Genomic DNA, 18,966 nt, shown 5'->3' with positions numbered 1-18,966 from the left:
CTAGAGGAAAATGTACAGCATTAAAAACGTTTCCATTAGGACTTCCCTGGTCGTACAGCGGGTAAGAATCTGCCTGCCAATGCAGGCAACATGGGCGTGATCCCTGATCTGGGAAGATTCCACATGCCACGGAGCAACTAATCCCACGAATCACAGCTACTGAGCCTGCGCTCTAGCGCCCGCAAACTGCTGCTACTGCGCCCACAAGCTGCAACTACTGAAGCCGGTGTGCCTAGAGCCTGTGCTCCACCATAAAAGAGGCCACCCCAATGAGAAGCCCGTGAACTGTAATGGAGAGAAGCTCCCACTCTCTGCCACTAGAGAAAGCCTGCACGCAGCAAGACCTACTGCAACCAAAAATAAAATAAAAAATTTTAAATGCTTGTATTAAAAAAGAAAAAAGGTCTTAGATCAATAATCTAAGCATTCACCTTTAAACAGCTAGAAAAAGAAAAAAATCCACAGCAGGAAGAATGAAATAGTAAAGAGCAGAAGTCAATAAAATAGGAAACATAAAATCAGTAAGAAATATAAAACCAAAAGTTAGTTCTTTGAAAAGGTCAATAATATCAATAAACTTCTAATCAGACTAGCCAAGAAAGGGGAAAAAACCATTAATATCAGAAATGAAAGGTGGGACACTATAGAAATTGGAAGAACAAAGAAAGTAGGCTGAAAAAACTCTATAGCCATATTCGCAACTGACCAATTCCTTGAAAGACACAAATTACTGAAACTCACAAGGAAATAGATAACCCAGATAGTCCTTAAATCTACTTAAGAAATTGAATTTTGTAGTTAGAAATTTTGCAATTAAGAAAATTACAGGACAAGATAGTTCCACTGGGGAGTCCTTCCAAACATTTAAGGAAGAATTGATACCTGTCCCTGCTTTCAGAAGGCTCTACCTGTGCCCCTTAGGGGCTCGGCCCCTGTGCCGTTTCCTCTCCTCTCTCTCTCACACACACACAGATAGAAAATGAAAAGGCGATCAGTGCAGCTTCCTGTGAACAGCAGTGTTTATGTGGGAAGTGTGACCCCAGGCCGTCCCCAGTTCTCCCCAGAGCAACCACAGCCCTAGCTCTGAGGTGGCTGCGCAGTCTGCAGGCAGAGGTCACGGCAGGGGGAGCTGACACAGGCCACACAGGGACCTGATGCTGCCCTAACCCTACCCAGACCCCAATCCTGATGGACGAGAAGCCAGGAGGCTGCTTAGGACTCCCCTCTCCCCCAGAGGGAGGGATCTGAGCTCAAAAACAAAGACCCAAGCAGTGGTTCCACGTCAACCTTGTTTCTGAGGGCCAGGAAGGCAGGGGTTTCCCCAGGGGACCCCGAGGTCAGTGCTTGCAAAGCTCTGTGCCTGCCTGCCTGCTGCTACAGGAATTCAAGTCCAAATGGCCAGTCTCTGGCCAAGGAGACAGCAGGGTGGGGCAGAGGAATGACTGAGGTGGCCCTGGGATCCTCCTCGCAGGACTGTCACCTGGAAACAGCAGAAGCTTGGCTGGAAGCTGGGTCTGGGCTCAGCCTGCAGATGGGTTCTCTCCGTCTTCCCCTGGTGCCCTTCTTTGTGTGCCCATAAGGACCCGAGGGACTCGGGCCAGTTCCAAGGGGTGTGTGGTCTCCTCTCCCATGAGCTCCCCTCCAGTGCCCTCTGGGCAAGCCACGTTACGCTGTCTGCCCCACTGCCCTCCCTTCGTCCCTCTGGCAGATGGGAGAAGCATCCCGCCAAAGCAGATGGCCATGAGGCGGGAGATCCGGCACCCCAGGGCCCACCAGCTGCCAGGCTTAGCTCGTGCTCAGCTCCTCTTTCTGGGCCTGCCTTGCCCTCCCTGCAAGACCTGCAGGGTGCTCGGGGGCACTGCTCCTGGGCCATCAAACCCAGGGGGCAGGTTGTAAGCGGGGGGTCCTGCCTCCCAGCAGAAAAACAGGGAACCCACCTTAGGGGCAAAGTTGGGGAGCAGCTCCCATGGGCACCTCATTACCACAGTGGTGGTCTGGCTCTGACTGGTGCATGGACTTCTAAAATATCCATGGGTTTTACTGGTGGCCATTCTCATCCCTGGGTGGGCCGTCCACTCTAAGCTTGCCTTGCTGCGCGGCTGTCCACACCCAAGGCCTCAGTGGGTGAGGGGAAGAGGCCAGGGGAGGGCGAGGCCAACCACAGAAAGGGGAATTGCGGGCTGTGGGCATAAGGGACAGCACAAAGTCACAGGGTCCTGGGAGTCACGGGCTAGGAAGCACACGGACTGCATATGGCCCAGGCAGACAAGATCATGAGTTTAAGAATGCGAAAGCCGACGGCTCAGAGCCGCAAGGCTCTTTCGCTGCCAGCCTCTGTGACAACGTCCAGGGAGTCTGGTGGGCTGGGAGGGGCTCCTCTGCAGCAGTCCCGGCCCCCACCAGGCGGGGACAAGCCACCAGTTCCATGCCAGCAAATAAGGAGCTGCAGCTGTGGCTGGGGCCCAGGCTGATCTCTGGCCCTCCCTTTGGGGTGTCCACGCAGAGCGGGCCCTGCTCAGATGCAGCCCCCTGGTCTGTGGAACCTGCCAGCCTGGTCTCAGCCCCCCTGGCAGCCCCAGGGACTGGAAGGGGGCAGCTGTCCGGGGACACTGGGGGCACAGGGCTGGGCTGCATCCCTGATGGGGGTGTGCTGCCCTTGGGCAAAAACAGAGCTGAACTCAGAGGCTGCAGGAAGGCTGGGCCTCCGGTGAAAGGCAGGGCGTCGGTCAACAGGTCTGATGGGCCCACATGGGCAGCTGCAGGGCCAGGCTCAGCTGGGGGCCTCCGGGCAGGGGGCCACTGTCGGCAGGAGGCTTCAAAGTGTCTCAGGATCTGAACAAGGGAAGAGGGGAACTGGTGAGGGCTCTTACACTCCTCCAGGCATCAGAGGACATGGTGCTCCCGGGCGCCCTCCTCAATGTCGCTGGCCAGAGCACGGGGCAGGACCACTGGCCGCTCACAACAATTCTGTCATCCCCCGGCAGCAGCACTGCTGCTCTCCACCAGCTGTCGTACAGATGCTTTCCCCCACATCAAGCTGCCGTGTGGCCTGCCAGAGTGAAGAGCGCCCCCTCCCGGTCAAGTGCCACACAAGCACCTGACACACACACAGGGAACAGATGTGGCTGAAGCACCAAGTCCCACCCAGGTGTCATCCCTGATAGTTGGCCTCCTGGGTCCTTCTCAGGTTTTAGGTGACTAAGCATCTGAATTTTCAGCTGCCATACAGAAAACTGGAAGCTGAGGGAGGCCAACAGCGGGCCCCCAGAGAAGACTGCAGGTGGCCTCCCCACGTTCATCAGTGGGAAGAGGACTCAGACAAACAACCATTTCTGCTTTCCCAGGGTGGGGCATATGGGAGCAGAGCATAGACCCATGACATAGAGTACAGGAAGAGAGCCATCCAAACAGTCAAGGAGGGCTTCCCGCAGGAGGAGGGCTTCCCGCAGGAGGACGGCTTCCTGGAGGAGACAGCCACAAGGGAGAAGGCACTGCCCAAAGGGCAGATCTGCTGGGCAGAAGGTCAGGGAAACCAGGGGAAGGTTGGGGAAACCTGGGGGTCCCAAGTATGGGAAGAGGCCAGGCCACCAACTGCAGTTCTAAGGGGATGACTTGTGCCAGCCGCAGGAGCAGGAGGAGGCGTGTCTAGGGAAGGCAGCGGGGGATGCGGAGACGGTGTGAGACTGCAGGGGTATCCTGCACCCTCTCCTCTGGGCCCTGGAGGCTGCCCACCTTTGTGGCCTTGTTGGTCACGGGTCCAGGGCTGCCCTCACTGAGCTCCTGCAGCCGAGGCCGGGTGAGGAGCAGGACTCGCTCCTGGGAGAGCAGGTCGGTGCACCCGAGGGAGGCGATGGCACCCAGGGCTCTCTGTGGGGTGGGTGGGCTTGATGTCAGCTGGTTCCCCCTCCAAAGGAGATCTGTGTGACCGGCTCCCTCCCTCCCTCCTCTCGGCCCTCAGCAGACAAATCTACTGGGCGACTGGGCGTCCTGTGCTCCTTCTCCCCACTCCCCATGCCTGGGCACACCCCCAGCCCCACCCACTCCCCTCCTCACCATCTGAACACGCTCACTGGTGGCAGCCAGGTGGCTGATGAGCAGCTCCAGCACAGCCTCACAGTTGAGGAGGCCACACCTGCAGGAAGGGGGCACTGTGCAACAGGGCTGGGGGGGCAAGGGGTGTGTCTGCAGAGGCAGGGCGAGGGATGGGGGCGGGGAGCGGGGGTGAGGGGGCCTGGAACAGGCCAGGGCTCACTCTTTGACGAAGTGCTGCACCTCCTCTCGGCTCAGGAAGGTGTGCTGCCCCTGGGTCACAGTTCGGACCAGGCTCAGCTCCTGCTGGCAGTCACTCAGGGTCACAGCCTCAACCCTGCCAGGTGCACACGGGTCAGGACAAAGGGTGGGCTCCCTTACGCCAGGAGGGGTGAGCCCCCTCCAAGTCACCTCTCGCCCGTCAGGGTAGGGAGGGAGGGGCGCCCTGGGGTGCTGGATCACCTTTCTGCCAGGTCACTAGGTGCCCGGCTGGCCCCCGAGGGGCTGTCGCTGCCCGACCGACTACCCGAGTCTGAGGCCTTGCCCAGATCATCGTTCTCCTGGGAAGAATCCTGAGAGCTGGGACTGCTGTCCAGCTCATCCCAGCCGCCTCCGGCCTGCCCAGGCTGGTGTCTCGCTGCTGGAAGAAACACCGACTGAGGGGCAGACCCTTGGGGGCCTCAGATTGGCCCCACGTCTGTCTCCCCAGGAGCCCTGGACGGGGAGATCCAGGGAAGAGCCTATGGGCTGGGTTCTGGGATGTGGACACATAGCTGCCTGGGTTCCAGCTCCGGGAAACACCACCTGCGAGGAAATGGGGCAGAACAGGGCACACCCTCACTCAGGGCCAGGGTGGGGGGCCCGCACAGGACACGCCTGCCCAGAAAGCAGTGTCAGGCACCAGATGCCAGGGCAGTGGGGAGAGTGCCCAGCACAGCAGCTCTCAAGTCCTGGCGAGCACCGACATCCTTCCTCCGAGCCAGGCAAATGGGGCAGCACTTCTGGGAGAGGCAGAGGTGGAGGCGGAGGGCGTGGGCAGCCGTCGCTCCCTCCTATATCACAGCGCACCGCTAGAACACACATGGCATGGAGCCTGGCCCCTGCGGAGGGCTTCCCTGTTGCCCCTGGGCCCTGATGGGCTGCAAAGCTGCTTGAAGGCGCCGGATGAACACACGAGAGCTGGGGATGGCTCCTCTCCCAGCTCTAAGCTTCCATATCTGAGCAGCTGGGATCCTGGGCAGACCCCACCTCTCGTGGGGCCGTAATACCTGAGCTCCCACCCAGAGCAGACTGACAGAGAGCACTGGACGTGGGGGTTGAGGCAGGGTTGCCCTATGTGCACCGCCACAGAGGCCGCAGGGAGTCGAGTCTCGTGGGCGGCTGGCTCTGCGAGCTTGTCACGTGCTGGCTCTGGAAGGTGTCGCGGGACCAGCAGGGTGGGGCTCCAGCCCCCTGCCCCCACCAGGAGTGTGCTGCTTTCTTCCTCCTCCCTCGTCTGCTCCCGCCCAGCCCCAGCAGGTGACTGGAAGCCCAGGGCCCCCAGGAGGGGGAAGCCAGCATCCCAAGGGAGGAGTCCAGCTCAGTACCTCGGGCTCCTGGGCTGGCCGCAGGGAGAGAGCTCCCGGAGGCAGGGGTGCCGAGGCTGGCTGAAGGTGTCACGGCCGGCTGGTAGGCGTCACCCCGCGGAAGGGACCTCTGGCAGCTGGGGCTCTCAGCCCCAGGGCGCACGGCACTGGCCACCACCTCTGCGGCTTTCTGGATGGTGGACAGGAAGGCTTCACCTGCAGAGCCTGCAGCAGAGAGAGGGGAGATGGCACAGCCCCCTCAGTCCCACCCTGTGTTCCCAGGATGAGGTGCCCATGGCTGCTGCTCACCCAGGACCCAAGAGGCTGGGACACAAGATGCAGTCACAGAGCAGAGGCCCTGTGGAGGAACAGGGCCAGCCCAGAAGCTTCTGCGGTGAATTCACTTCAATGCATCTGGCCCCGTGGAGCTTGGATGAGCGGCAGTTCACAGCAAAGCTGTACTGCTCGCCCTCCTGGGTCCCCACCTCAGAGTAGGGGGCCACTTAAGGTGGTTGTCCTGAGAACCACAATCTCCCTGGCCACTTAAGGAGTGCTCACATCCTGCGCTAGGGGCTTTCCCACGGAGTGCCCCATGGAGAGTGATCTGGCAGTCACCCCCAGGTTAGGAACAGGTGGGCTCTAAGGCTGACCCACTTTAGGAATCACAAGGGCCAGGGAACCAGGAGCCACGGCTGGAGTGGTCAGCACATCAGCTGGACCCGGCCCAGAGCCCTCGAGAGGCTCGCGTGGCCCCGGGGGGCTCCAGGCTCTCCCAGCAAGCAGGGCTGGCACGGTGCCAGCTCTAAGTCACCTGTCACAGACAGGACCACCGCCCTCTGCGCTCGGCTCCCTGAAGGAGCCCAGGGCCGATGGCCCAAGTGTGGGGTTGACCGTCAGCCTGGCTTCTCACCAGCCAGGTAAGGAGAGCCGACTGCACCTCCCCAGCAGCCCCGGGGTGGGACAGAAGTCAGTGAGGGGCACACAGGTCCCATCCGCCCCTCACCCTCAGCCTGGGCCCCAGTCCCGCAGCACTCACCTGTGTGACCCCGCTCCTTGCTGTAGCCGAAGCCCTGCAGGGCGCTCTGGGGCCTGGACTGGGAGCCCATGCCTGTGGGGAGGCGCACGTCAGCAGCAGTGGGGACCCGACCCTCAACCCTGGACGTTTGTGGGAGGAGAGGCTTCGGGCCCGCCCAGAGTAACCCAGTGACAGGGCTGGGCATACTTGCATACCTGCTGGGGGCAGGGTCCTGGGAGGCTGGGAGGGAGGTGGAGGTGACAAGGCGTCGGAGTACAAGGCAGCCCCCAAGTCCTAGACGAGGCAAAGGGCACTCAGCGCCGCAAGCCCACGGTTCCCCCACCCCTCCTTCTCCCCTGAGGGCCACTCAGGGGCTCTGTCCTGCAGAGAGTGGAGCCAGGGCCCTGGGCAGGGAGAGCAGGGAGTGACCTGGGTCCTGGGCTCACCTGGGCGGCCGCCCGCACCTTCTGGTACAGGCTGTTCCCGTGGAGAGGATCCGGGGGCCCCGCGAAAACTGCGCGACAGATGGGAGGAGAGTTGAGCTGGGCAACGCCAACCACCAAGCCTCAAAGCCCACACCCAACACAGGCGGTGAGCCCTGGCCTTGCCTGGCCCCCCTGAAGCCCCCAGCTCAGCCCCCTCAACCAAATGCCTCGGGGCTTCCTAAAGCACAGATGCACCACCATCCCCAGGCCTGGGGTGGCTGTGCCCTCACAGCCCCTCGGCGTCCCCTGGCCTACACCCCCAGCCGTGAGGCTGCAACTCAACCTCCAGAACACCAGGGCCACTCCCCGACCCAAGGCTGCCCCTCACCCGACCCTCTGCAACAGCAGCCTCGCTGCCTCCCCCTCAACACCATCTCCACCCAGAGGCGACCGGAGGCGGCCCTCAATGCGGGGGTGGAACCCAGGTCTCCCACACTGCAGGCGGATTCTTTACCAGCTGAGCCACCAGGGAAGCCCAAGAATACTGGAATGGGTAGCCTACCCCTTCTCCAGCGGATCTTCCCGACCTAGGAATCGAACCAGGGTCTCCTGCATTGCAGGTGGATTCTTTACCAATTGAGCTATCAGGGAAGCCCGAGGAGGCTCTAGTCCAGCTGAAGAGCTTCCAAAGGCCTGACCATAATGCAGGTTCCTTATCACAGCCTGACAGGGCTCCTGCTCATAGAGCTCCAGCTGTGGCCCATCAGATAAGCTTGTGTGCACCAAGTCCCTTCAGTCATGTCTGACTGTGACCCCATGGACTACAGCCCAGCAGGCTCCTCTGTCCGTGGAAGAATATTGGAGTGGGTTGCCATGCCCTCCTCCAGGAGATCTTCCCAACCCAGGGATCAAACCCGTCTCCAGCGTCTCCTGAATTGGCAGGTGGGCTCTTTACCACCAGCACCACCTAGGAAGCTTGCGTGTGTGTCGCGCATGTCCGACTCTCTGCAACACTATGGACCACGGCCTGCCAGGCTCCTCTGTTCATGGGATTCTCCAGGCAAGAAACTGGGTGGGTTGCCATTTCCTTCTCCAACCTGGGGAGCTTATGTCTCATTAAACCTCGCTGGCTCCTCCTGCCTTAGGGTGCTGAGACCAGCCAGGGTGGGGTACCTCCCCGCCGTCCTGCCACAGCTCCCACCCTCCCTGTGGGAGTCACAGGGACCCCCCCCCTGCCAGGCCCCCAAAGTTGGGCCAACCTTTGTGTGCCCCCAACCCCCGCCTCCAGGATTAGCTCCTCTCACAGCCCTGTCTATCTGGGCACTCGTCCTCTGGGGACAGTGCTCAGAGCTTGAGAGACGGTGGTGCTAATAGAGAACCACAGTCAGCTGCCCCCCTCTGCTTCCTCTGCCCTCTTCGGAGACCAGGACAGAGGCGAGGCCCAGCGCTGGCCACAGCTGTGTGAGCCGAGCAGCGGGACAGGGCCGTTCTGACCCTTCGGCTGGTGAGAATGAACCAGCCATGCTACTTCAGTGCACAAACTCCAGGGAGCTGGGCTGTGACAAGTGCGCCCCCAGCCCCCTGGGCGCCTCTAGGAATCTGCCAAGTAATAGTCTGCGCCCCCTCCAAGGCCACTCACTGTCTCCAAGGCGCCTGCATGGACCCCAGGGCCAACAGGCAGCCCAGCCCCAGCCTGGCCTCAGTGCGCCTGAAGTAAAGGGAAGACAGTGGATTGGGGGTGCAGCGGCAGGGCACACTAAAGAGTCTCCAACAAGCAAGCGGTGCCTGGAGGACTCAATCTCTCCGTGGCACTACCCTCTCGGGGACAGCTTGGCGGGGTGGGTTCTGGCCTGAAGGCCATGGCCTTCCTATTCAGTTCTCCCCACCCAAGGAGAAGACCTCAGGCCACGACCCTCCACCAGTTCCTGTTAACAAGAGACTCATGAACACCTCTGGCCTGGGGGCAGGTGAGGGACGGGGCTCTACCCCAGACCCACCTGTCACGGGGATCCCCACAGGCCAGGGCCCCACTTTTCACTATAGCCTCATTAGTCCCGTCCCCCACCCTCCTAGCCCTTCTGAGAATGGAGGGCTTCCTAGGGTCCACAGGAGCAGCTCTGGGGAGAAGAGGGAACCCAAGGCAGGGACAGACAGGAAAGGTCCAGGCCGCAAAGGCCCAGCAGAGCTCACGGACAGACACCAGCCATTCCACGCAATGTGCTGGCCTGGCCTGGTGGGGAGGTGGGGAGGAGCTGACACAGAGGGAAGGGAAGGGAGGAAGTGGCAGTGAAACACAGTGTGGACGGAGCACAGAGTGGGGAGCACGGGTATGAGACAGGGAGGCAGGGGCTCGGGTTAAGGGATCTGGCCGAGACCTGCCCTGGCCACCTTCCTCCCACGCCTCCTGTAGGCAGTGCTGGCCCATACCCGCGGCTTCCTGGATGAAGGCAGGGTTGCGCTTCAGGATGAGCAGAAAGGAAGAGGAGCCATGACCACACAGGTGCAGCAGGATCTTCAGCACCTGGGGCAGCAGGGATGGGGGGGTGGGCACAGCTGGGTCCACAGAAGGGTGCCCCACCCGACACAGCCCCATGCCCCCAGCTCATCCCTCCCCTCCAGCCTCACCACCAGGGGCAGGACAGGGCCCTGACTTAACCCCCGGGCAGGCATCTGGAGCCACTCGGACTCACCTTGAGCTTCACGCGGCCAGAGCCGCTGTGCAGACGGTTCAGCAGGTACTCCAGGAGACACTGGCTGCTGCCCAGGGATTCGTGGGAGATCTCTGGGAGGCACTCAGTTAGGGAAGGGGAGAGCTAACCCTGGGCCACACAATGCCCTGGCCAGGGAGAGAAGCCGGGCCTTCTTGCCATCGAACTCCTCAGTGTGGCCCCCTCTACCACAGGCACCCACCCCAGGCCCTGGTTTCAGGAACACCCGGCTTCCAGGGCCTCCTAAGCCTCAAGTCATCAGTTAGGTGACTTTCAGAGCCCACACACCTAGCTGCTATGGGAAAGGAGCCAGGGCCCCCTCAGGGTAGGAGAAGCCCAGGACCTTGGGAGATGGGGTAGGAGAGGCTACAGGGGCCCCAGAGGTATCCACAAGGAAGGATACTGGCAATCTCCTCAAACAGGTAGCCCGGACACGGGACATCATCATCCGACGTTCCCTTCAGGAGAATCGGGAGCTGAAAGGGAGCGAGAGCCCAGCCCACAGTGAGTGGCCACACGAGCCCTCATTCTTGGGGATCCCAGTTTCAAAAGCTTATAGTTGGCGTGACACAGGGTCAGGGGACCCAAAGAGAAGAGCAACGGTCCCACTGGCCACAGGGAGCCTGCAGAAGCCTCCCTTCTGGAGGCCGGGATGAACACCTGGGAAGAGGAAATGGGTGGTGGTCTCCATGGTGACAGGCCCTAAAGGTCACAATTCAGCAGGGCCCCCCAGGCCCTTACACCTACAGCCACACAACTTAAAAGTGCCTTTAGTATACCAACTTACAGACTGGCAAAAAAAAAATACTCCTCAGGTGAGCCCCTGTGACACAATCATTCACCCTAACAGACCTACAGCGCCACTTCCAGGAAGGGATCCCACAGAAACAAACTCAAAACAAGAACAACCGACTCAGCTGTGTGTCTCACGCTTATGTGTCAGCACAAAGGTGTTTACACTGAGTTGACTCAGCACAAAGATGTACAATTTCTAGGGAAAAAAACCAGAAACACCCATTCCACCTCATGGCACATCTGGAGGGTATGAGCCTAGTGTAGACAGGACAAGAAACCTCAGGTGCAGTTTCTGAGGTGCTGGCCACAGACACGGTTGACCTGAATGTTTCAAGAGGCTGTTCACGCTATTTGTCCACCAAGACCCAGAGGGAAACTGGAAAGGTCTGCAGGACCATAGCATGTTCGGCACATAGCGAAACCTCTGCTCAAAGAGAATTGACCTGTCTTTCAGCAGCATGAGGGTGAACCCGTCACCCCCCTCACCCCTGCCGCCTGCCTGTGGAAGCTCATAGTGCCAGAATTCACTGTTCATTCTGGCCTATTTCTGGTGACAGACTCCAACCTCCTTTTCTTGACCCTAGACTTTTGGACTGGTTCAGGCTCACTTCAGGAGCATTTTCTACAATTGGGAACCCAGACCTCCTACAACTTAGGAGAGTCTTTCTCAAGGACCTGAAGGCCACTCCTTGAAATGTAACCACCAGGAGGGACAGGGTCTGTCCCCCAGTTCCTACCATACGATGGAATCTTAGCTTCTGTAACCACCAGTTATCAGCACAGCAGCCGTATCCCACCGAAACCGCCCAAACGTCTGCCATTTTTCACTTGAACTCCACCCTTCTGTCCTGTCCTGAAAACGCCCAGTCCTCTCCGCACAATTTGAACTGGAATTCAGGGCTTCCCCCACTGCCTGGACCACTTAATAAAAGGTTTTCTGCCGCTCTTCGAATCAGCGTCTGGTTATCTCGGCCAGAGTTCGGGGGATCACTGTTTCTTTTTCTGTAAAGCTACTTTAAGCTGGGTAAGAAAACAGAAAAACTTGGGATTTTGTTCAAGGGGGTCACTCTTCCCCGTGGACCTGACACAGGGATGGCCTGACTTGCCGCCCCCCAAGGCTGTGGGGTCCCCCAGCCTCGGGAGGGGCCAAAGGGTAGGATTTGAGATGAGGAGTGTTCTAGGATGTTGAAGCGGCCGGAAAACAGGGAAAGAGGCGAGAGGAGAGGTGGGAGGGGACGGAGGGGGACGAAGGGGACGCCAAGCCTGCCAGCAGCCGGAGGGCACGGGGCGCGGGGATCCCGCGGGGGGCAGTGCGCAGCCAGGGAGGCGGTCGGCCTGGGCCGGGGGTGAGGCCAGGAGGCGGCGCGTGGTGGGACCAGGGCCGCCAGCACTCACTCACCCGGTGCAGAAAGCTCAGGCGGTCCCGCAGCGGCGGCGTGGCCGCCATGGTACCGGCCACCTTCCGGCCCCGCCCCGCTTCCGCCAGGCCCGGGCCCCCGCCAATCACCGCGTGAGCCTGACCCCGCGGGCCAATGACCCGAGTGAGGAGGGCCTTGCGGCCGACTTCGGGGAACAGTTTGCGCGTGAACCAATACAAAGTCCAAGGACAGCGACCGACAACGAGCCAACTGCAGGGCTCTGGGAGACTGAGAGCGGTTCCGGAGAGGCAAAGGCGAGGGCTAAGCCTGACCAAGTGACAAAGCGCAAGAAAGATTGTGGGCGGAAGTGCCTGCCGGTTAAGCTGCTGGGCGCCGGAAGAGGCCGGACCTAAGATGGCGGCGCCCACAGGTGCCGGGAGGAGACGCTCATGTCGGGGAACGGAGCTGTGTGGGGTCGCGTGCGAAGCCGCCTCCGCGCCTTTCCCGAGTGTCTAGCTGCCTGTGGGGCCGAGGTGCGGAGTCGTCAGGCGGGGCAGGAAGGGCCGCGCGAGGCGGGGTGCAGGCTGGCGGGGGGCGGGTAGTGGTGACCCGGGAGCGGCGGCGGCGGGGTCCGCCCCGGGTAATCGGCGGGGGCGGGGACCGTGGCGACCCTCGCCCGTCTCCGTCCGCCCCCAGGCCGCGGCCTACGGCAGGTGCGTGCAGGCGTCCACGGCCCCGGGCGGCTGCTTGAAGAAGGATCTGTGCGCTCAGGAGTTCGAGGCTTTGCGGAGCTGCTTCGCTGCTGCGGTAAGTGAACGCCAGCCTCGCCCGGGGGTGGGACCCTAGGGGGCGGGGACCCACGTTACCCGCTTGGGAAACGGGCTTCCTTTTGTTCTGTATTCGATGCTGGGCTCCAACAGGTGCTTCAACGGGGCACAGCCCCACACCAGCCGGCGCGACCCCCGCCGCCACGGAGGCTGCCTGTAATGAGGCTAGCACAAGGTTTTGAGCTGGTGCCCAAGATGTCAAGGTCCTGGGTTCCCTCGACTCGGTGGGTCTGGGGTGGGCCACGATCCCCACAGTCAGTTCTGTTCACCAGAGCTGCTGGTGCTGAGTACTGGACCTGAGAGGGGGCAGTTGGGTCAGCTCACCAGAATTTAGGGAATCCAAGGAACCCCTATGATCCAGGGTGGAGAATGCATGGGCCACACTTCATTTCCCAGAGGGCTCAAAGAACCCCTTGCATCTTCCTAGCAATCATTGTGGCTGGGATATGCAGCTTCCGCCCTTGTCACCAATCTCCAATCTGACATGTTTCATCCAAGATGCACGTGTCGCTTGGACTTGCTTCCTGGCTCTTGGCAGCTTCCCTGCTTTACTCAGAGCACTCCCTCAGGGAGGTACAAACCTTCATCCTGTGGTCAGTGGTTGGAAGGATTCACATGTAAAATAAAGATCACACACTCCTGGCCAAACCAGGCTTTTCCCTACCGCCTGTGGTTATTAGTCAGGATCACAGGTATCCTGTGAATCCTCTCTGGAAGGAATCCTCTGATTCCTTACGCTCCTTTGCCCCTGTCATGTTGTCTTGCCCCCGCCGCCCCCCCCCCAGCATGTGGCTGCCTCTCCTGCTGTTTTCCATTGAGGGCAACCTAACCACAGGCCCCAGGCACTGGAAGTTCAGAACAGGGAACCTGGGGGTTTCTCATTTAAAGACACAAGCCATTTTGTCTACTCTGCCTGCACCCTGAGGCTCTGTGGGGGTGCATGAGGAGGCAGGAGGGGAGCCTGTGTTTCAGCATCTCTGACTTAGAGATTCCTTTATAGAAGGGGGAGGACTAAATGGGACTCGTTGGTGGCACAGTGCCTGGCAGGGTGGGAGGCCACAGAGCAGGTTGAGCCCAGCCCCAGGCTCCCCAGTGCCCCAACCAGCCTGGCCCCATGCTGCACACTCGTGGCCAAGCTCTTTGTCACTTATTTGCCAGGAGGTGGCTTCTGGGGTGGTAGTTTTCTTAACTTTGAAACCATGTCTAACTTGTCTAACCATGTCTAACTAAAGCAACCCATTCAGACACAGCCCTTTGTCTTCCAGGCCAAGAAGACCCTGACAGGAGGCCATTAGGAAGGACTACAAGCTCCAGTGCACGTCCCTGGGTGCCTGGCACTGATGGCCTCAAGGGGCAAGCGTCTAAAACCTTAAAAGCTCTTGGGGCTAAAAGGACTGGAAACACATTAGGCATGCATGAGCAGGAGAATGGGTTTTCCAGCCTTGCACACCTAAGGATTTGGGGAGAATAAGATGCAGTGAACCCACAATAAAGATCAGATCAGATACTGTAAGATTTGTTTTGTCATCTGCAGAATGAGTGCATGGGCTGTGAACAAGCTGCCTTGCGAGTCTCGTTCTTTAAAGAATTCTCACCAAGGCACGTCATCTGAGTCTGGCGAAGCATCCAGAAGTAACTACCAGGTTACAGCACAGACCAAAGGAAAAACAGTGACACCGTGAGGGAAAAGTCCGAGCTGTAGGAACCTGATACTGATGGGGGTTTTTTCCTTAGGAAAAAAAAGGTGGGGGTTGCTCTTCAGACAAAGGGGTGAAGAACCCAGGGAAGGTCTGGTTTTAGGAACCCAGTGCCTGTGAGACTTGCTCCATGGGATTGCCCCACCCTCCCTTCCGCAGCCTCTGGAGTCTGAGCCCAGGTCCATCCTGGCCAGGCTCCTGCTCACTCTGGTCCCACCCCTCATCCTGATTCGGTAAGGCCGCAGCAGCACACGTGCTGGAGCTCCAGGGAGACCCAGTGGGACCCAGGAAGATTTCAGCATCCTGAGTACTGCCTGCTGGGCGTGTCATCCCAGAGCCTCCTTCCCCAGGGTATGGAGGTCACATTGTCCTCTGGCTCCACCGAGGCCCTGCTGTCCCAGAGCACCCGTGCCCTGAGGCCTGGAGCTGTTCCCTCTTATAAAGGCTCCTCCACTTCCCCCACAAAGTGCTGAAACCCCTTATTTCCGAGCTATCATCCCAGTGAAACGCAGTTCCCAGGGCAGCCTTGGAGGGGAGCCATACGCCGCTCAAGGGCTTTAGAACTGTTCAAAGACTGGCTGGCTGAGCAGTCATGTTTCACAGTCACCACTGGAATGCAGGACCAGACATCACTGACGTGACCCCCATCCCGGCCAGGGGTGATGGCCCCTCAGATTGGCTGAGGGCAGGAGGGAGGAGTGGGCCAGGAAAACAGACTTGCTGAGAATGCCGCCCCCTTCCCTGTCTGCCGAGACTGCGCACCCAGCAGGTGCCTCCTGCCTGAGGATGGCCTCTTTCTGACCCTCTGTGCTCTCTGCACTCTGGCAGCCTGCTGGCTAGAGCTTCTGGCATCTCTGCTGTGCACAGGCGCTCTGGTCGCTTCCAGAACTGTCCCACCCAGTGCTCTCCTAACATCCTTTCAGACCCCAGTTCACGGAGGCAGATGAGGCCACAAGCCACATCTTAGGTCCAGGGCTGCGGACGTGCTCCACTGGCTGGGCCAGGCCACTTACCACACACTGAGGTCAGCTCACGGACCTCCCTGGCTCCGCTCCCCGAACTCAACCTGTCTTCAAAACTGTGTTTATGGGAGGGAGTTCAACCGAGTTGTGTCAGGATGCAGGAAAAATGGTTCCTTCTGCTTCTTCAGCTGTGTCACCAGGAGGCAGTCACCCTGTGTGGCGCCACCTGTCTTGGCCTCGGACTCAGGGCTCAGCTGCACCACGGGAGGCCATACCCAGCCTCGACCTTGGCCTCTTCCCACCCCGGGCTGGGCTTGGGGGCCCCATTCCAGAACGGGAGTACAGACAGGGCCCTGTCCCAGTCACCTCGGCCATCCAGGCCTTGTGTCTGCCAAGTGTATCGGCCAGCACAGAGGGTCACTCCTGGCGGCCCGGTGTGCTGCACTGGCCACATCTACCAGCCAAGGGACCCAGCTGGAGGGATAGCCTGTGGTCAGAAAGCAAGGCACTGTCTCCCGGCCCCTCATGGCTCCCTGCAGTACTGGTCATGGTGACCCCACCCAGAGGTCTGCCCCGAGCTTTCCCGAAGGAGAGGACTGGGGAGGCGAGTGGAGCGGAGAACCCGGAGAAGACAAGCACTAACTGGGACAGAGGACCCTGAGCGCCCGGAGGTGCAGGAATGGCAGGCGATGGCAGAGGCTGAACTGCCGCTCTCAGACGGCTGTGGCCCCTGCTCTGAGGAGGAAGCTATCTTTGCAGAAATCCAGAGGCTAGAACGCTGGGTCAAGGTGAGAGATTCAGGTAGAGAGGGCTGGACACGCAATCCCACCCCAAAACAACAAACGGTATTCCAACCTGAGGGAAACTTCCAGCCGGTACAGTTTGCTTGGAATTGTTTTTAGTTAAGAATGGAGGGACCCGGATGCTTTTTACTGAGCTCCCCTCTGTGTGAGCAGTGCCCAGGGTTCGTGGGGAATCAGCTTGGCTTCCAGAGGATTCCACTCCTTTTATTATTCATTTTGAGGCTTCAAGATGACATAGAAATCACAGTAAACAATAAAACCATTTCAAAAGGCACAGGGGAGAGGTGAGCGGAGACCAAGGCTGGAGCTGTCACGTGGCCTGGGCAGCCCTGGCTAGCGGTCAGTGACTGGCTCCCCACCATGGACCCCTTGGGGCAGGGTCTGGAGCGGCCCCCACCCCCAGCAGGGAACGAGGCACACAGCCCAAAGCACAAAGCAGGTGAAGGCCCCAGGCTCTTGAGGGCACAGTCAAGCATGTCAGGCCACCTGCTGACCAGCCCAGGTTGGGGATGACCACTGGCCTCTCTGCCCCTTGAAACAAAGTACAACAAAAAACACCACAAAAACCCTCCCAACAGATGAGTCCCGAGGGTGTAAACCCAGAGGAGACGCTGCCCTGGAAGAAGTGAGAAGCGGTGAGAAGTGAGGTCGTGCACCCCTCCCCACTGGGCCTGGAACCCAGGTTTCATGGTCAGGGCCTCGGTCTGTGGCGTGGGAGCCTTTGGGTGATTCACCATGGCACCAACCAGACAGCAGTGATCTGTTTTACTTTTTAAATCTCACAGCCACTTGATTGGCAGACCGAAGTATGCAGAGCAGAGCGCCAGGGCGGAGGCGGCTGGACCCACAGGCCTGTCCAGCCTCTCAGACGACGCAGCATTTGCTGTGAGACGGGGTGAAGCCAGAAGCATTTTCAGGCTTTGTACTGACAGTCACAGAGAACATCAATAAGGAATTAAAGTTTGGGATAACGCTGCCTCTCATGGCAGCCAGGCGGCCAGGGCTGCAGTCAGCACTCAGAGCCCCACCATCTCCACCTGAACCCCAGTGGCTCCCACGGCCACACAGGAGGTGGCAGGTCATGTTTCCTGGTCTCAGGGAGCGGCTGTTTTTCCTCCTCAAGGCTGCAGGAAGGGAGCTGAATCATGAAAGAGTCAGCCTGGAAGTGGCCGCAGCTGCAGAGCCGTCACTCCACCCTGGGCCTGACTTCTGGGGCTTGGCACCCACCGTGGTCCAGGTTCACCAGCTGACCGGAGCACCCTGGCCTTAGTGGGGCTCAGGGCTCCTCCAGGGCCCCAGGCAGCTGTTTGATCTGGCGGCCTGGGACCACCCGCAGGGCGCCTCCAGCAGCCTGGTGCAGCTGGGTCTCCAGGGCGCTGCGGAGGTCATTGACCTGCACATCGGGCAGTGAATTGAAGCTGATGATGACCCCGTCCTTCGGGGCTGGCCCTGCCTCTGCCAGAGGAGCTACGTCCCGCCGTCTCCTCCGAAGGTCGGAGCCGGCCTGGACTTTCAAGTCCCGGTTGGGTTTGGCGTTGTCCAGCTTCTGATCTCCAGGTATGGCAGGTTTGGGCCCAAGCTCAGGGTCTGGCCTCTGCTCGGGCTCCTGGCCGGCGGTGCCCTCCCGGGGAGCAGGCACATGCTCCCTGCCGGGGGCCTCCTTCCTCATCTCCGCATGACCACCCTGCCACCCGCCCTGTCCTCCAGCAGGGTCGGCCTGGTGTTCTGGCTGATGTAACACAACCTGGGCCTGGGGGGCTGCTACCCCCAACCTGCCTCCAGGTGCCCGGTCTCGGCTCGCTTGCTGGGACTTTACCTGAGGGGCCCCAACCGCTGCACCCACCCCTGGCACATCTGCCTCCTGAGCGTCCGCACCAGCAGCTGCTGCCTCCTTCCCGGGTTTCTTCTTCTCATGGGTGCCTCCACCAAAAACATCCCGACTCTGCCCGGGGACACCCCCAGCTCCATGCTGCTCTGGGCTCCCGGGTACCCTGGCAGCCTCCAGCACAGGGAGCCGCTCTTGCACGCCAGCGCCCTCAGCCTCAGGCGCAGCGCCCTGCCGGCCTTCCCTTGGCTCAGCCGGAGCTGCCCAGGGCTGCGGGTCAGCACCGCCGGGAGGTGCAGCTGGGGCTCTGCCCGCTGCCCCCTCAGGTTCCTCCACGGAGCGCTGGCTGTGCCCCTGCGGAGGAGCGGGGGGATGCCCAGGAGCGCCGGGCAGGACTTCCACAGGCTGCGGCGGGGGACGCTCCGCCATCCCTGCGTCGTGGACCTCCTGCTCCTTACCTCTGGGTGCGGCCACCCCCAACTCAGGCTGTGCGTCCGCTGCAAATGAAGTCAGGCACCTGTTTAGCTACAGAGATGAGCAGCAGCTACCGACGCAGCGACTAAGTGAAGCCAGCTTGCCAGCAATCAAGGAATACAAACACCTGCTTAAGTTCGCCTAGCAGGACTCTAGACCACAGAGCCACAGATCCAGCGGGGATGGGGGGCAGGGGGAGGCGGTGGGGCAGGAGACCCTGGCTTTCATGCATTAAGGGACAACCCCTGGGCTTCCCTGGTGGCTCAGTGGTAAAGAATCTGTCTGCCAATGCAGGAGACATGGGTTTGATCCCTGATCTAGGAAGATCCCATGTGACGTGGAACCACCAAGCCCATCCACCACAAGCACTGAGCCTGTGCTCTTGAGCTCAGGAGCCACGACTGAGCCCACGTGCTGCCGCCACTGCCTAGAGCCCGTGCTCTGCAACAGGAGAGGCCAGCATGCCACCATGGGAGAGCAGCC

The 18,966-nt window shown here is 60.2% G+C and overlaps 3 protein-coding genes across 8 annotated transcripts in view; 1 reads left to right on the top strand and 2 right to left on the bottom strand.

Annotated features, from left to right (window-relative positions):
* Window positions 1–1,009: 1,009 nt before the first annotated feature.
* Window positions 1,010–11,998, bottom strand: TEPSIN (TEPSIN adaptor related protein complex 4 accessory protein). Of its 2 annotated transcripts, XM_052657653.1 has the most exons (13): window positions 11,937–11,998; window positions 10,146–10,218; window positions 9,725–9,816; window positions 9,462–9,555; window positions 7,056–7,123; window positions 6,825–6,903; window positions 6,631–6,702; window positions 5,616–5,819; window positions 4,492–4,669; window positions 4,253–4,366; window positions 4,054–4,132; window positions 3,733–3,867; window positions 1,010–2,832 (listed from the first exon to the last, which is right to left on the bottom strand). In XM_052657653.1, the coding sequence occupies exons 1-13, from the start codon at window positions 11,982–11,984 to the stop codon at window positions 2,272–2,274; spliced, it is 1,797 nt and encodes a 598-aa protein (XP_052513613.1). In that variant the 5' UTR covers window positions 11,985–11,998; the 3' UTR covers window positions 1,010–2,271. The 2 variants fall into 2 exon arrangements, with proteins under 2 accessions (XP_052513613.1, XP_052513614.1); XM_052657654.1 differs by lacking the exon at window positions 9,462–9,555 and having other exon boundaries at window positions 9,725–9,814.
* Window positions 11,999–12,085: 87 nt separating this feature from the next.
* Window positions 12,086–14,235, top strand: NDUFAF8 (NADH:ubiquinone oxidoreductase complex assembly factor 8). The gene is made up of 3 exons (XM_052658498.1): window positions 12,086–12,428; window positions 12,592–12,702; window positions 13,988–14,235. Exons 1-3 carry the CDS (start codon window positions 12,345–12,347, stop codon window positions 14,015–14,017), a joined length of 225 nt encoding a protein of 74 aa, XP_052514458.1. The 5' UTR covers window positions 12,086–12,344; the 3' UTR covers window positions 14,018–14,235.
* A 2,143-nt stretch (window positions 14,236–16,378) lies between these two features.
* The window catches only part of SLC38A10 (solute carrier family 38 member 10), a 40,400-nt gene continuing 37,812 nt past the window's right edge, over window positions 16,379–18,966 (bottom strand). For all 5 annotated transcript variants that reach the window (XM_052657311.1, XM_052657308.1, XM_052657310.1 and 2 more), the window contains one exon: window positions 16,379–18,506. In XM_052657311.1, the coding sequence (XP_052513271.1) occupies window positions 17,461–18,506 (1,046 nt within the window). In that variant the 3' untranslated portion in view covers window positions 16,379–17,460. The remainder of the gene's footprint in view (window positions 18,507–18,966) is intronic.

The sequence above is a fragment of the Budorcas taxicolor genome, chromosome 19, assembly GCF_023091745.1.
Source record: "Budorcas taxicolor isolate Tak-1 chromosome 19, Takin1.1, whole genome shotgun sequence".
Classification (NCBI taxonomy): domain Eukaryota; kingdom Metazoa; phylum Chordata; class Mammalia; order Artiodactyla; family Bovidae; genus Budorcas; species Budorcas taxicolor.
Note: the sequence above shows the minus strand (reverse complement) of the source record. Positions and strands in the feature narration are given on the sequence as shown.